This window comes from Phocoena phocoena, chromosome 19, assembly GCF_963924675.1.
Source record: "Phocoena phocoena chromosome 19, mPhoPho1.1, whole genome shotgun sequence".
NCBI lineage: Eukaryota > Metazoa > Chordata > Mammalia > Artiodactyla > Phocoenidae > Phocoena > Phocoena phocoena.
The window spans coordinates 10543571-10559651 of NC_089237.1; the positions used below are offsets into that span (position 1 = coordinate 10543571).

General features: G+C 56.6%; 1 protein-coding gene across 2 annotated transcripts in view; it reads right to left on the reverse strand.

Annotated features, from left to right (window-relative positions):
* Positions 1-1433: 1433 nt before the first annotated feature.
* Positions 1434-16081, reverse strand: part of TBC1D16 (TBC1 domain family member 16) — a 63441-nt gene continuing 48793 nt past the window's right edge. Inside the window, exons 3-11 of one of the 2 annotated variants that reach the window (XM_065897354.1) lie at positions 12949-13110; positions 11775-11922; positions 10696-10863; positions 10047-10195; positions 9063-9197; positions 8149-8335; positions 5825-6004; positions 3106-3252; positions 1434-2245 (exon numbers count right to left, since the gene is read on the reverse strand). In XM_065897354.1, coding sequence (XP_065753426.1) covers positions 1997-2245; positions 3106-3252; positions 5825-6004; positions 8149-8335; positions 9063-9197; positions 10047-10195; positions 10696-10863; positions 11775-11922; positions 12949-13110 — 1525 coding nt within the window. In that variant the 3' untranslated portion in view covers positions 1434-1996. The remainder of the gene's footprint in view (positions 2246-3105; positions 3253-5824; positions 6005-8148; positions 8336-9062; positions 9198-10046; positions 10196-10695; positions 10864-11774; positions 11923-12948; positions 13111-16081) is intronic. The other variant, XM_065897355.1, reaches the window with a different exon arrangement.

The following is a 16081-nucleotide window of genomic DNA, read 5'->3' on the forward strand; positions in this document are numbered from 1 at the left end:
GACTGGCTTGCGGGAAGGATGCAAGAAGCACAGAGCAGGGCCAAGTCTGACCTCTACACACCTCGACGTGTGTGAGCACCCCCCTGGGACTTAACAGCTCCAGGCATGGGAGCAAGCCCAACCCAGACCAGAAATGCCCAGCTTGAGCTGCTGCCCCACAGACTCATGTGCTAGGTGAGTGTGTGCTAGTTGAGGCCACCATGTTTGGGGGCTATTGTTATGTAGCATTACTGTGGCAATGGGTAACTGTTACGCCTGTTCACGGGGATGTGGTCTCTAGAGGAGGGTCAACATGGTGCCTGGGTAACTCAAGCCATTTCCATAATGGATCAGGAGCCGGATGGAAAGGCAATCTTCTTTCCCCAGAAGCAGAGCACAAGTCTACCCCCATCCAGCCTGGATCCTGCTGCTGGACTATAATGGTCAGTACCCTAAGATCTGGGCACTGATGGGGCTCCAGGATGGTCTCTCTGAAAGGCTCTTGGACAGAGGGGCCAGGAACTTGGAAGTACCAGTGTCAGTCTCCTGCCTGCTGGAGGACTTGGGCTCATGGAGAAGAGAGAAGCTGAGAAGGGAGGAGGCTGATAACTTCCTCTTTCCTGTTGATAAACATCTTTTTAAAGTGGCGCCATCCAGCAGCGTCAACTCTCAGTGAGAAAAGCTGAGGGCAGGAAGAAGCCTTAGTCGGCCTGTGTCTCCACAATGACTCTCAGCACGTCAGGAATTTTTCTCCCCAGGAGAATGTGCAGGAGGATTCAAGGAACGATTCCAGCCTCCTTGCTCCTGCCAGTTCAAGAGGTGGCTTCCTGTGCAAATGGCTCCACCACTTTACACTGGCTGGGAGCCCTCCCATGCCCTTATCTGTCCTTGTCTAAATCCCAGAAGGAGCAACTGATGAGAATCTTTGGGAGCAGGGAGAGCTTGCTGGGAAGACCTGGTTCCCACACAGAAAGCAGAGGTGCCCTGAGTGATGGCTACTGTACTGCGGCCACTCTTGCGTCCAACCACCTGAGAAGCTGACTTACAGAAGACTGGCATTCATGGCAGAATGCAGGCCCTGCAGGCAAGTGGGAGTCTTTCTAGCGCTTTCAGGTGCCTTTGTCTTGGTTGGTCAGTTAATATAGTACCCCTTCCCTCAAACACTGCAGATTCCCTTCAGAGGATTTTGCGTGCATACACACACACCTCAACCCATCCAGACCCCAGGTGGTTGCAGTATTTGGTGAGGTTGGCCTTAAACAATGCCAAATGCAGACATTCCCCAACAAAGGGAGAGAAATCCAACATTTCAACAGCCTGTGCTCAGGCAGCAGATTCCTTCACATACCAAGAGGACAGGATGTTGAAATGGACAGTGTGAAAGCCCCCAGTCCGCTGCTCTTACACCTCTTTACCCTGAAATCAGTGGGGCTTTTTTTGGCGGGGGGATGGGGGGCAGATGTCTTCACATCAGCTTTGCAGCTGTGGCTGGAGAAGCTGTGGAGTATGTTTGGTTCTTTCAGAGAATGAAGCCTGATGAGGCGGGTGTGTCCGGCTTGCAAAGATGTCTCTGGGCCTGGACAGGACCCCCTTGTTCTGCACTCCCAGGCACTGGTGGGTGCACAAGACCTCTCCTTCTGTCTCTGCCTTTCCCAGTGCCTGGCAATACCCTTCGGTGGCTGATGAAGCTGGAGGAATTCCTGGGACGTGTGGAGATCCATCAAAGGCAGGCAACACGAGAACCCAGCCAGCCTGCGTGTCCAGGTGGGATGGCCGTGCATTTTGGTCCCGCTTTTTTGGGAGGTGACTTTTCTCTGGGCAGCTGGCGGGTTCCACTTCTGTCACTTCTGGACTCCGCTTTTGTCCTTAATATGAAAAGTTTCCTTTCATGCCGCCCAAGGGCATTTTCCTTCCGTTTCTACCATCCCATCCCCTCCAAGCCCAGCCCCACCCCCTCCCCCATGCTTGGGACCTGGCTGAGGTTCCCTCACCCCTCGTCTAGCACGGGGAGCCCAACCTATCTGCGGAAACCGAAGCCTTCCCGGGACGTCTTTGGGCCCTTCCTGCCTTCTCTGGGGGGCTTGGGCGAAGGCGTCTCCACAGTGCCCCCGTATGGGCAGCTCTCAGACCCCGGGTGCTGGCCTGTGCACTCCACGGCGGGCATGTAACCACTGTCCCACATGCCAGTCCCACACAGCTTGCACAGGTCATGCAGGCTGCAGGGGATCCGCGGCAGGAGGCGAAACTGATAGAGCAAACTCCTTGCCTGCAAACAGAGAGGACAGGCAGTGATGAGGGCGTTGGGGGACAGCCAGTGGCCCGAGAGCAGGGGCAGCAATACCCAGCACCCAAAGGCTCACCCTGTGCCAGGTCAGGGCGAGGGCTCTGCCTGCCCCGCCCCTTCCAACACCGTGATCCAGCTGAGGGACGGGACTCACATGGTACCTGGAGCAGTGCTCCCATGTGGCTTGACACAAAGAAGGCTCCCCTGACGGCCTTCATATGGAGGGTGAACGGGGCAGGCAAAAGCGGCACAGGGCCCACCCTGTCCCTCCCTGGCTCGGCCTGGCCCCACGGCTCCACCTCTCCGCCCTGCAGGGTCTGTTTCCACCACCCTCTTCCTACCCACCCCACCCTGACCCCAGGCCCTCCTCACTGCCCCCCGGGAGACACCAGAGAGCTTTAAGAAGCAGACTCCAGCAGGAGCCTGGGAAGTGGGGAGGTGGCAAAGGCGCCCTTTATTCCACTAACTTTGGATGAAAAGTGTCCACCTCCCCTCCCTAAGCCTCCTGCTCAGTTTTCCTGGCTCTGGGCTAGGACTGAGGTACTGCAGGTAGAGGACCTGTCTATCAAACCAGGTAATCTGTTCAGTCCATGAGGAGAGAGGCCTCTTTGCCAGAGCCTGATGGGCACCCTGAGCAACTGCCAGACATGCTGACCACTGGGCCTTGGTCAGGAGCTCCCAGGGTGGCTGGAGTGTGTGGACGAGGCTCTGGAAGTGAAGGGGCGGGGCTCTGTGTGTGGAGGGCGGGGCTTGTGGGGGCTGCGTGGGGGCGGAGCTCTGGAAGTGAAGGGGTGGGGCTCTGTATATGGGAGGGCGGGCCTGCATGTGGGGGCCACACTCACCTTCCTGAGAACAAGCTCCCCATTCATGTGCATGGCCAGGTTTCCAAAGTGCAGAAGCATCTGGTCGGTGGCCAGCTGCTGCTCAATGACGTCATCCCCGTAGATGGCCACGATGGCCACACAGATGAAAAGGTGGAAGTAATCCGTCTGGGGGGATAGAGAGTGGGTTCAGAAAAGCCCCTGACCCAGCCCCAGGCCCTGCCTGCAGGTAGAGGCCAAGTGCAGAGGTGCGGGGTAAGGGCTCGGGGTGAGGTCGTCTGGGTTCATGTGGCCCTGGGCAAGCCCAGCAGCCTCCTTAATCCTCAGTTTCCCCACCTGCAAATGGGCCAGTGTGAGCACCTCCATCCAAAGGCTGCTGTGACATACAAAGGGGCGATTTTGGAGCTGGCCACCCACGGGCTGCTGTTACCCTCCGGGGAGCCCTCTGGGAGGCTTTCCAGCACAGGGCAAAGAACAGGCTCCTCTGAAGGCTGGCCCGTGCCCATTCTCTCGAGAGACAGTGCGGCAGAACACGCTCCAGTGGGTCGCAGAACACGCCACTGAGAAAGAACTTTCTGGCAGCCACCCACTGGTCGCTGTCCTCCTGCCTCCAGGCCAAATGTCCCAACTCATGCCCCAGAGACGACTCTTAGGTTTGTTGATAAGAAAGTGGGGAGAAGAGCCTCAGAGCAGAGCACGGCAGATCACGACGGTCCCCATGGAGCTCCCCAATGAGCCCACCATCTTTAACCAGCTTTACAGAGCCCATTGAGGACTCCGCTGTCTTCCTTGGAGGCTGCCTCATATGGCTGCCCAGCAAAGAAGGCCTGGCCCACAGCAGGAAGCCGGCACTTGGTCCTGGCTGGGGTACATCCTGTGTGCTCTCCGGCCCGGACACTTTGAGGGCACACCGCCTTTGAGTCACACTTGCTCTCGGGGGCAGAGGAAGGACAAGGACCACCAGGAAGCCTGTGTTTAGTCTCCTGACGCCGGCCACCCAGCCAGACAGAACTTTGTTCCTTTGCAAACAGGGCCAGGAGGAGACCTGGATGCGGGCAGAAGTAATGGGCAGCAAACATCCCACACCCCACCCACTCTGAAGAGACCATTTTGGGTTGCCCAGCCCCTTCCTCTGAATTAATCCAGAATGGCCTTGATGTGGCTCAGAACGATCCTTCTGCAGCTATTCGAACTGTGGCCAGGGTTGGCGGAGGGCTGGGGGGAGGGAGGAGGACGGAGGAAGGTGCATGTCTACCTCCTCTCAGAGAGGACTCGGGGGCAGAAAAGGTGGGGCACATTCTAAATGGGGCTGGATGGCAGTACAGGACTAATCCCAGTTCACTGGACAAGGCCCAGGGCAGCGCAGCCCCTGAGGGCAAACTAGAAGTATCATAAATGAATGAAATAGAGTCTTTCTCACTCTGGGGACACTTTAAAAGTTAAAGCAGCTGGTAGTGACCACCCCCCTCTCCACGAGCTCACTCTAATGAATTAGCCTACGCCCACTACAATCATCCTACCCCCCGCTTCCAATCTCCTGCCACTAATTTGATCAAGTGGTGGGGCCAAATGTGGCTAAATTTAGCCTGAGAAATGGCCCCATTTGTTGGGTAATGCTCTGAGTTCACTTGTAACATTAGCCTAAATGTGATGTCACAAGGGTGGCAAACCTGCTGCTGGAAAAACACGCAATGAGGCTTTGCAAAGTGGACACAATTTTTTTTTTTTTAAAATGTGATCCAGTGTTTTGGACCATCCTTGCCAATGCGTCCTTGATTCCAGCCTGCAGTACACGTCGAGCACGCTAACCCACGCAGGAATCGTGGCCCAGACCTGGGCCGGGCTGGGGGCAGGAGCAGGAGGCGGGTGAGGATGGATGAACACAAAGACAGCCTGTGGCACCAGCACCACATTTGTTCACACTCACTTCTATCAGACATAACCTTTCTTTGACATTAGTAAGGAGGGGAAACGCTGATGCACATTTCCGAGGGCTGGTGGGCGTGCCCACGTAACAGTGAGGTTTGTCTCATCCAAGCTGCTCCGGCTGCCGCAGGGAGGATGGAGCCCGCTCTTGCAGAAAGGGTCCTGGCCACCTCCCGGATGCGTCAATACTATATTTTTTTTAGGCTGATGGATTCATAGAGACTTGCCTATCCTTTCACGTCGCCAGCTTGTTGCTAATTTGGGCATTAAAGCTGTGTGACAGGGCCAGTTCGATGCTCTCACGGGAATTTGTTGAGGAGACAATGATAACAGTGGATGGCAAGTGGAAATCACATCCCTGGGTGGGGACAGTGGGCCAGGCCCGGGCTCTCAGAGGGGCTGATGGGGAAGCAAGATCTCGGGCCCTTTCCCTGAGCCGTCCCGAGGGGGCAGGCGGGCGGGCACTGGCTCCAGCTTGTGGGCACTGGCGTCCTGCTCGGCCCCGCAATGTCTTTCACGCTGATTGGTTGTGACAGGAGCGTGCTCAGCCCCAGAACGTGGTAATGAGTGCAGTCAGTGGGCAATTTGCATCGATTTCAGTTACTTGGGAGGCGAATTGCAGGTCTGAGGCTGGCCACGTGGGACCGGAAGGCAGTCACCATGTGAGGGGCGGACTGTGGCTTGCGGGGGGTCAGGGACGGTGGAGGGGGACCCCAGAGGAGGCGCACGGTTACGTGGGCACCCCACCCTCCTTTTAGGCTGGGTGCAGGACGGCTGTCCCAGCCCCCAGCCCTGGGCACCGCGCCTGACTCACCTGGTAGTGGGCCCAGCAGGCCTCCCAGATCCGCAGAGCCTCAGCCTCGGGGAACTCCCGCTTGAAGCACAGCAGCAGCCAGCGGTGGCAGAAGAGCATCTGCAGGCCGTCCTCGCCCAGTGAGACCAGGTGCTGGTAGAAGCGCAGGTGCGTCAGCCGCAGCAGCTCCCGCAGGTACAGCTGGGGGCGAGGCCGAGATGAGTCAGCCCCCCAGCCCCGAGCACGCCTGCCTGCCTGGCCCAGGAAGCCCACTCCCACCGAGGCCCTTCCTCGGTCCACCCCTCCCGCCCGCCAAAGCCTGTGTGCCATGCGTGAGGTCTCTACCTGCTACATGTCACTGCACCCACTTGTTTTGTTCTGTCGCTGGAAGTCTGACTCACACCTGTCTTTGTCAGTTTAGCCCAGATTTCATACTGTTTTGGAGGCTGTGGCGTGGTCCAGGGCAAGGCAGAGCACAGCACCCTGATGTGGACCAGGAGGCTAGTGGCAGGAAGACCCCCAGGCCTCAGGCGCCATATGGGGCTGTTTCTGACACCCCCACCCTTCTGGGATGTCGAGCAGATCATCCATTGACAACGCCACCTCCCCCACACCCGCTCAACCACCTTCCGCTCTGATCACCAAGATCCATCATCTTCCAGAGCTGATTTAGAGCAGAGAGGGGGCGTTTCTGAACCCCAAGAGGCTCAATTCCTGCACTTAAGGTCACCACCCAGTGACTTGGGATAAGATGGAGGCTATTTCTGGCAACGTCCTGCTCTGGCTGCTGACTTCACCAGCACCGTTGTAAAATCAATCTCCGGCAGCTAACGAGTCACGGGGCCATGTGCTTCGGAGCTCATCAGGGGCGAATCGCATCAGAGCCCGTAATTGCCTCCGCAAGTGGAAATCACATCCCTGGGTGGGGACAGTGGGCCAGGTAGCTGTGGACCCACTGACCCACAGCAGCCGTGGAAACCTGACATCACAGGGACTATGCAGAGAGCACAGAGTGGGCAGGCTCGGCTGAGATCCCAGCCAGATCCTGGGGTGAGGGCTTGGTGACTCACAGGCCCCTTCTCACACAAGCGACCCATTGTTCCTACTTGAGACAGCCGCTGGGATGGCACGGGAACTGATTCTGAGGATCCTTCCCGACTGGCCAGTCTTTCCACCCAGTGGCCCACAGCAGGGTCAAGTCCAGGCACGCAGCTGACCCCCTCCCTCCCTCACGGGTGCCCCCCACCCCCGCTCTGGTGCCCGGCACCTTCCAATCCCCACCTGCCTGCTCCGGGCTCCCCCTCGTCCAATCCCCTGCTGTGTTCTGCTCTACCATCCATAGTCTTCAATGGCTTCCTAATGGCAAGTTGACGGGACATGCTCCTTGGCCTGGCATTTGAGGCCCTCCATTCAGCTCGACCCTCATTGCATGTGGGCCACCAACCTGACCAGGGCACCCAGTGTCATTGCCCAGAGAGCTCTGCTCAGCCAAGTCTCGGCAGGCCTGACAGTGTCCAGGGCCAGACCCCATGTGCCATTGGGTCGGCCTAGTCCAAGGAGACACTGGGACGCCTGTCTTGGTTCCCACCTCTATCACCAGAGCTCTTTCTGTATCACTCCCTGGCACCCAGCATCCTCTCCTCACACTGTCAGTTTCCAGACCAAGAATCTCTTGCAGACTGGGGACCTGAGACCACCTCCCAGTGCCAGCAGCACCCGGCAGGAGCTTGGAGTGCACAGGTGCTACGTAAGGAAAGAGTGCACACTCCTGGCCCTGCCTTACCCAGCTCTGCCTCCTCGCTCCCAAGTCTCAGTGCTGCCTGGTCTGTGTAGGTTAGGGGAGGCCATGAAGGGAGGGGTGCCGGCTGCGCACAGCAAGCCTGCTGCCCTGGAGGTACGGTTGTGACAACTACCCAGCGGGCCTCAAGGTGGTTTCAGGAGCCCCTCCCATCCCCACCCCCAGAACCCTGGCTATGTTGCACCCCTGCAAGGGGCCCAGATGCACCTGAGGAACCATTTTACACAGCACAGGGTCAGGTGTGATAGGGACCCCCCCCCTTCTTTGTCTCCCAGGGAGCCTGGGTTGGGATGCCACATGCAGGGAGGTGGGAAGCCACAAGGGGAAGGCCCTGCACAGTCTAGACTCTGGACCTGCAGGAGTGTGAGGTGGGGATGGCAACATGTGTCCTGGGACCTGGGAACAGCATGCGTCCCTCCTGGGGGAGCGGGCCCTACCCCAGAGGCCCAGGGCTAAGCCCCCCACAGTCCATTGGTAAGGCTGTCCCTGGCCTTTCTGCTGCTTGCTGACCCACAGCAGCCAAGCCATACACAACTGAGAGCCTCACCAGCTGTTTCTCCATGTCCTCATCCCGAGGAGAGCTGACAAAGATCGTGTTCTGCATCAAACCCACAAAGCACCAGAAGGTGTCTGACTCGTCCAGGACCTCGGCCAGGATGGGTGCCACCAGGTCCGACATGCCCTGGGAGTAGCCGATGGCTGGGTTGTACACCGCATAGTTTAGCAGGATCCTCCTGGAGACGCAGTGCAGAGAGCAGGGAGGTCAGTGGAGGACGGCCGCAACACAGCAGTGTGTTGTCGTGCAGGCCAGTAGAACCCCAGGCTGGAGACCCTGGGCTGTCCGGGCCCCCATCTTTCACCTTGATCTCAGAGGAAGGAGGGCAGCTCTGGAACCGTCTCCAGAGCCTGGGGAAAGGTAATGGCCTGCAATTAGGCACTCACCAGCCCAGCCCCTCGAGAGCAGGGCAAGGAGGAATGTGGGTCTGATTTTCTTAATTGTCAACTGCCTGTGACAAAGGGTGGGCTGGCCAGGAACGTTTTCACGGGCTGCTAATTTTGTGCAATTATTTGCCAGGAGGTAGCAGCACGTCAAAGATGCCAGCCTCAGCCCTGTGTGGCTTTATCATCCAGAAGACCACCCAATGGGAGACAGAGACACTCAGGGGGAGGCTGGCCCACAGCTGGTGTGAGACAAGCAAGGTTAGGCTTAATGGATGCCCAGCGGGTGGGGCCTACAGGCCTTCCCTGGGCCTCTAGGACAATAAGAGACCCACTGACATTGCCTAAAATAGCTAACAACCCTCTGATTCTGGGGCATTGAACCTGGAGGAAAGACCCCTGACCCCTGCCGAAGCTGCTGCTCTTCCACTTCCCAGAGGGTCAACTGAGGCCTGAGGGGTGAGGTGGCAGATGGGAGTGAAACGGAGGGGGCAGGAAACATGCTGGCCCGGAAGGTGGTACCTCATGCTCTCCACATTGGGATTGCCTTCTCCTCGGAAGAACTGGTTGCTTCGATCTGTCCGTACCACATCCTTGTCCACGGTGAACTGAACGTTCCGCCAGAACGCTCTGTGCTCTTCAGGGGTCATGGAGAGCCTGGCATGGAGCAGAGCGCCCGCTGGGGGGGTCAGCAAGCGGCACATACGCTCCCGGCTGGAGCGGGCGTCCCGCCCAACCCCGCCCAACCCTGCTCCCAGATGGGAACTGGGGCCGCTGGCAAACCCTCCGGCGCCCACTGACCTGGGGTGGGGGTGGGGGGGAGTGCACAAGGCTTTCCAAACATTAACTCGGCCTCACGGGTCCCAGAGAGCTGACCGTAGCCCCGGGATCAGCGAGGCCCAAAAGGACCTCAGCAGTCCCAGTGCCCCCCAAACACCCCCGCCACCCCGGTGTTCTGCGGAAGGATGTCAGCGCCTCGTTAAGTACGTTGAAAAAGTATTCTAAAATCTTGACATGCGAGCTAAAGAGAGCCAGTCCCAGGGCCCGCCGCTGGGGTAATAACTGCACTTATCCAGCCCCATCGCTCACGGTCCTGGGAGACCCATTTTTCAAGGAAACTATGGGTCACGGAACATATTATCATGCTGAATTGCACCTCAAATTGCCTTTCCAAATGGCATTTCCCTCCGCGGCGCTGGGGTGGGTTTCCCTCCGCGGCGCCGGGGTGGGTTTCCCTCCGCGGCGCCGGGGTGGGTTTCCCTCCGCGGCGCCGGGGTGGGTTTCCCTCCGCGGCGCCGGGGTGGGTTTCCCTCCGCGGCGCCGGGGTGGGTTTCCCTCCGCGGCGCCGGGGTGGGTTTCCCTCCGCGGCGCCGGGGTGGGTTTCCCTCCGCGGCGCCGGGGTGGGTTTCCCTCCGCGGCGCTGGGGTGGGTTTCCCTCCGCGGCGCCGGGGTAGGTTTCGTTTCCCTCCGCGGTTCGAGGGGGCCCCGGCCGGTCGCCGCGGTCACCTCTTCTGCTGGATCTCGGCGTATTCCTTTCTCTTCTGCATCCGCAGCGCCTCCCTTTCCTCCGACGTCGACTCGTGGCTGTAATAACGCAGCAGGAAGGGCCAGACCTCCCCCCGGATTGACACATCAATGCCGCCGAAGAAAATGGCCTGGAGGAAGCGGCAAAAGTTGGGGAGGGGCCAAAGCAGGGCCGCTCAAAGGACCCCCAAATCCCCGGAGATCTGTGTTTTGGTGGCTTTGCTGCGCCTTCTTGACAACTGATGCCTTGATTCAGATCGCTGCAATTTGCACATGTTTGGAAGGGGAAAGTGCCGGCCCCCCATTCCCATACAGGACACAAACCAGGCTCATTTCAATGTCAATGCCCCCCCTGGTGCGGCACTCAGATTAACCTGTCGTTCTCACGTCAGGGCCTAATCCCGGTTTTGGAATCGCGGCGCGGGCTGCGAGCTCTGCTATACAGGCTGACGCGGGGTCCTCCAAACCCGCTCCGGAGGTTGCTTTTTCATCGCAGCGGCTTTGATTGCTCTATCGGGCGCGTTCACACAGCCAGCTCTGGCACCAGCGGACGCACCCCCCGGAGGCGGCCCGTGGGCATGGCCCCGACCCCTGGTCCTGAATCGGGCCCCGCGGGCACACCGGGCCTCACCTTGCGGAGCTTGTACTCCTCCTCCACCTGGCCCAGCGCGTTCAGGTGGCGGAGCCAGGCCGCGACGTCCAACCGTCGGTACATGCTCTCCTCGGGGTGCGTCTCGGAAGACGGCAGTTTGGGACGCCGAATAGAGAACTGCATGCACGTCTTTTCGTCGGCGACCTGCTGGACGGGAGGACAGTTGGGGATCAGTGTCTCAGCCGCTTCGCTTTCGAAGCCAGCCGCGCTCTTCGCGGGATGTAAGCCTTCCTCTCTCTCTTCCGAAAGGAGGAGGACGCCTCTTCCCTGCATACAAACCCCTAAATGGCAAGTGTAATTAGACACAATTCAAATGAAAATACCGTCCTCTTACCATGGTCCCCCCTCGCGCTCCCGGCTCCCGGCCCACTCCCATCGACCGCCGCCCCCCACTCTCCCTCCAGCCCCGCCGCAAAGACGGAGTTAATGCCTCGGACGGCCAACTTCCCTCTGCCGGGAGGGCCTGCAATAAATTACATGTGATTGGCCACATACAAAGGGATGGCTGTTCTGCGAGCGGGGAGCCCGCCTGTCAGGTTGTCTCCACGGGCAGTCACGGATCCAGGGCAAAACTGCAGCTGACATTTAATTCAAAAATCAAAGGTTGTTCAATGTAGGGGGAAAAAAAAGCCATGCTACTGTAATAAGGGAAGCCAGCAGGAGGCTCTGTGGGAAGGAAGGGAATTTTAAAGTCAGCCCGTTTCTAATAAGCACATACAGTATCTTAACCAGATAATTAAAGAGCTCTTATTACATTTGTATGTAGATTGAGCAAAATATGGCAGGAAGCCTTGTCAAAACATGATTTTTCAAGTGCGGAGTACTGCCTTTACAAGAAGCCTGGGCACATGTTTCAAATCCCAAATTGCTGCTCTGTAGGCCCCCAGCGACCACGGGTCACACCGGAGAGGCCTGGGTCTCCGGGGGAGAGAACCAATGTCCTGGGCCCCCGTTGGAGGGGAGGGGGGAATGGGAGGGGGGTTGTCTCAGCAGCCAGGTGCCTCCAGGGGTGGTGCAGGGCCTCCCTGGGGGCAGTCCCCAACCCTCCTCCGGGCTACCTGGTCTTTGAGGTGCGTCTCTGCGCAGTATTTCCATTGCTGAAGCACGTCGGGCAGCTTGTCCAGGCCACCGTGGTGGAAGTGGAACACCTTGTACTGGCTTTCCCGGCTGGCGACGACCAGCTGGCCGCTGGTGCAGGCCTCATCGCTGAGTGGCCATCGGAGGGTGGAAGAGAACAGATCCATGAATATGTAAACATGGGTTTTTATTTCCAAGTATAATCAGAGGCCCCTATTGCCAACCTCAGAGGCAGGAAACAGAAAGTCCCCGTGGAGTTTGGCTGCTGGCGGCAAGGGGACAGAATTACTCCCCAACAGAAGCCATCACCCCTTTGCTGAAGAAGGCAAAGCAGCTCCCTTCCTGGGAGACCCCAGGTTGTATTGTCCTCACTCCCGGGAGACCTGCCAGAGCAGCCTTCTGTCCCCACCCTTGCCTGCCAGGTCATATCCTCCCTTCTCTCCGGGGGTCCTGGGGGTGGATGCCCTGACGGGGAATCAGGTTTTGAACCCAGATGGGGCGGGCGCTAAGGGGTGCCCCTCCAGCAGCCTTCCCCATCCGGCATGGAAGGCACTCTGGGAGAATCCTCCGGGGAAATTCACAACACATGCCTCAGGGCCATCGCCCAAACTTGGCTTCCCTTCCATGAAAGGTGGGATGTGGCTCTGGGTCTGGGAACTCCCACAGAGACACGCCTGCTTCTTCTAAGCACGAGTCTTGGTTGGTGCTTTCCTGCGGCTGGGCCCCCCTGCCTTTCAGGAAGAGAGACACGAGGTGAGGTGGCCGTTAGGCAGGGAACTAAAAGGGATGGCTCCCCATAATGAAGGAAAGGGTGCCTCCCTCTAGAAAGCCATGGCCTATTCTGAGCATGCTGGGCCTCTGGGTGGGTGACCGGGGGCAGCCTGCAGCAACTGCTCTCTGTGTAGCCCTGGTTCATTGTCTTTCCCCAAACCAGAGCTCCAAGCAACAGCTGCTTACCATCACCCTGAAAGCAGAGGAAAGAGTTTGGGAGCTACCCAGACCCAGCTCCTGTGGGGCAGCCGTAGGGGGCACTGCTGACAAGACTAGTGATGTTGGGAAGCAGATGTTTGGGGATGCAGGGGTGCTGGGCCCAAGCATGGCCCCCTGGGACACGGCACACAGGCAGCTTCCAGGACATGGCCAAGAGGACCTCACCTGAAGAAGAGGCGGAGGGAGCGCATGTGACCCAAGTCCACTCGGAACACACCGCAGATCTGCTCCAAGGCGCAGGCCCGCTGCGGCTCGTCCCAGCGCGGGGGCTGCAGGAGGCCACTGCTGTCCGGGAACTGCAGGTGGGCGTCCACGCTGGAGGGGGAGCTGGTGGAGCAAGTCATGTGAGGGCCACACCTTTCTCTGTTGTGCAGCCATGGGGGAAGGGCAGGGAGGGCTGGGGAAACCATTTAAACGTGCGTGCACACGCAGAGATATAGCTGAACACGCTGGGCACATAGAGGCTGTCCGCGGACACCCACGAATGAACGAACGAATGAATCCTATCATAGGTCTTGCCCAATTACACTTTAATGTGGATGGGAAAGCATTTTTGTGATCAAATTTTGTTCCACCTCAACAGAGATATTAGGTTGTCATAATGGCAGATGAGGTCCTACTGACTGGGTTTGAGCCCTTGCTATGGGACCTTGGGCAAGTTACCAAGCCTCTCTGAGCCTTTGTTTCCTCTTTTGCACAGCGAAGATAATAACATGGCTTCGTGTAGAATGAACAGTGCTCAGTGCTGGGCACCCTGGTTTTCAGGGCTTACTGAAAGAAGCTGTTTTGTGACCATTTTAGACAGCGTGGGGCTTCCTTTTGGGTTCAGATTGGTTCAGTATTTTCCTGAAAAAATAGTGGTTCCATAAGGAAACATTTGGGTTATAATACTGTTAATACTAATAGTAAACACTTAGCTCTGTGTTAACCACTTTTCATGTGCTTTTCATCACATATAAGCTTCATAATAACTCCTAGGAAATGGGTGGTTATTACCACCATTGTACAAAACAGGAATTGAGGCTCAGAAAGGTTAAGTAACTTGTCTAAGGTCACACAGCTAGCAGGTGGTAGAGCTGGAATTTGAACCCAAGCTTTGTGGCCCACGCCTTCACCAGTGTATTTAACTGCTTCTAAGTTCAATGTTCAACAATACAACCCCATTATCTTATTCTGCTTCTTTAAAAACTTAATAATTTTGTTTGGCTCCTCGGTTGCCAAATATTTTATTGCATGGATTCAGCTACACCACAGGTTAAATGCCGTCTCTTGAGATTTAATAGTAACATCTAGCAGATGACTGCTAAAATATCGCCAGAGTAAAGGCAAGCATCAGTTCTGGATCCCAACCCCAATATCCCACAGAGGTAAGACTGCAATCACTTTATCCCACTTTCCTGTTTCAGCCGAGAACATAAAAGTGTCGGAGGCAATGAATCCTGAGGCGCCTCTTCCTCTGATGGGCACCAGGTCTCCAAATGAAGCTACTCTGGATTGTTCAAGCACAATCCCTCTAACTCGGAACTTCCTCAAAGAGGAAGACTGGCCTTTGTAGAAACTTAGATGCTTCTAGAACAATACTGGGCCTGGTGTGCAGTTCTTCCCCACCTGCCTAAGGAAGTGGGCTGAGCCAGGTCCTCCCATTTCTGAGGGGCACCAGTGCTCTCCCAGGAAACAGACTCAGGTAAAGATAGACAGCTGGATGGGAGGGTAGGTAGACAAGCTGAAGCACGCAGCCACACGGCAAACTCGGACCCAAAAAGGCTGAGGGATTCCCTGTCCTCCCGAGGGGAGCCTGAGTGGCTGCACTATGCAATGACTGTCTGCAAAACAAGTCAGCCGCAGGTCTGAAGACAGCCCCCCACCATGCCGCTTCACACAGCATTTCATAATCTGCGTATTGAACAATGAGGCCGCAGTGGCCAGAGAGCATGTGCTTGGCGTGCTTCCCCGGCGGGGCCGGCCCATCCGGGCTCACCTCCAAGCCCAGCCAGAGAGGGCCCACCAAAGGGTGGCATTATTTCCAGCCCCTCTCCCCCAGTTCTCCCCACCGCCACTCCACACGTACATAGCACGATCCTCCAAAACCTGCATGCCCTTCTCAACATGCTACGTCCTGCTCACCCCACAGGGCAGGCCAAGGTTTGCAGAAACCAGATCCAGGATGGACACTTGCTCTCGCAGAGTCCTGGCCGAAGCCACTGCTCCTCTGCTGTGGTGGAAGGACTGGGGTCCTGAGGGGAAGGAGCCCAGGAGAGAGGCCCCCCCAACACCTTCCTGCAGCAACTTGCCCCCAGGCAGAAGTCTGCCTAAACCCTTTTACAACTCCTGAGGGGGAAATTATTTGCATTAATTAATTGATTGATGAATTAATTCAAGACATTATGTTGGGACCTACAGCTGGGGTTCCGCGGTTCAAACTGGAGCAAAGTTGATAGGAGACATCGTTCTCTGTTATTTAGGGCCTGTCATAGCAGATGACTGTACAGTCATCTAGGTCACCTAGGGCCACATCTGTTTCTGCCTGAAGACCCATTGCCATGGGGTTGAGGGCTGTATCTCGTTTGCTCTTCTGCATCCCTAGCTCTCAGCACAAGCCTGGCACAGAACACAGAGATTTAACACTCATGCCTGGGATGAAAGTGTTAAATGTCTGGGAATTTTGAAGTCATAGAAAAACATGGAAATAAAATCTTGGGAAAATTGAAATATGTACAATTTTTATTTTTTATCTTTTTACACATGCAGAGCGATTTGGTTTTAAGAATACTCATATGTGTGGCATATAATTTGGCTTGTTCGTAAAATTATTGTGTGGTACATTAAAATTATAAGGATGGTTTATCTAAGGCAATAACTCCCAATATGCTATAAGTTAAAAATGTTTTATAGGTAGAGGGAGAAGATGCTAAACTCTAAGAAATATAGCATTTCTTTCTGAAGATCACCAAACGCAAAACAGAAATGAATAAGAAAAGCCAGCTCTGCCGCAGCAAAACATAGCAAGCGTGTTCTTTGTCGATCTGGCAACTCCTGCAATGTCAGGCACAGAGTTGGAGATTAAATATGGCCCCAAATTCCTAGAGTGGTGTTTGTTTCCCTACCCCTGAATCTGGGCTGGCCTTTCGAGTGGCTTTGGCCAATAGGATGTGGTATGAGTGACATTCTATGAGCTCCAGAGCCTGGCCTCAAGAACCTTCTGTATTCTCACTCTTGGTATACTCCTGCCACCATGTAAGGAAGCCCAGGCACAAGTGATGAGAGACCACAAGGATAGAAAGACTCAGCTGACAGCGTC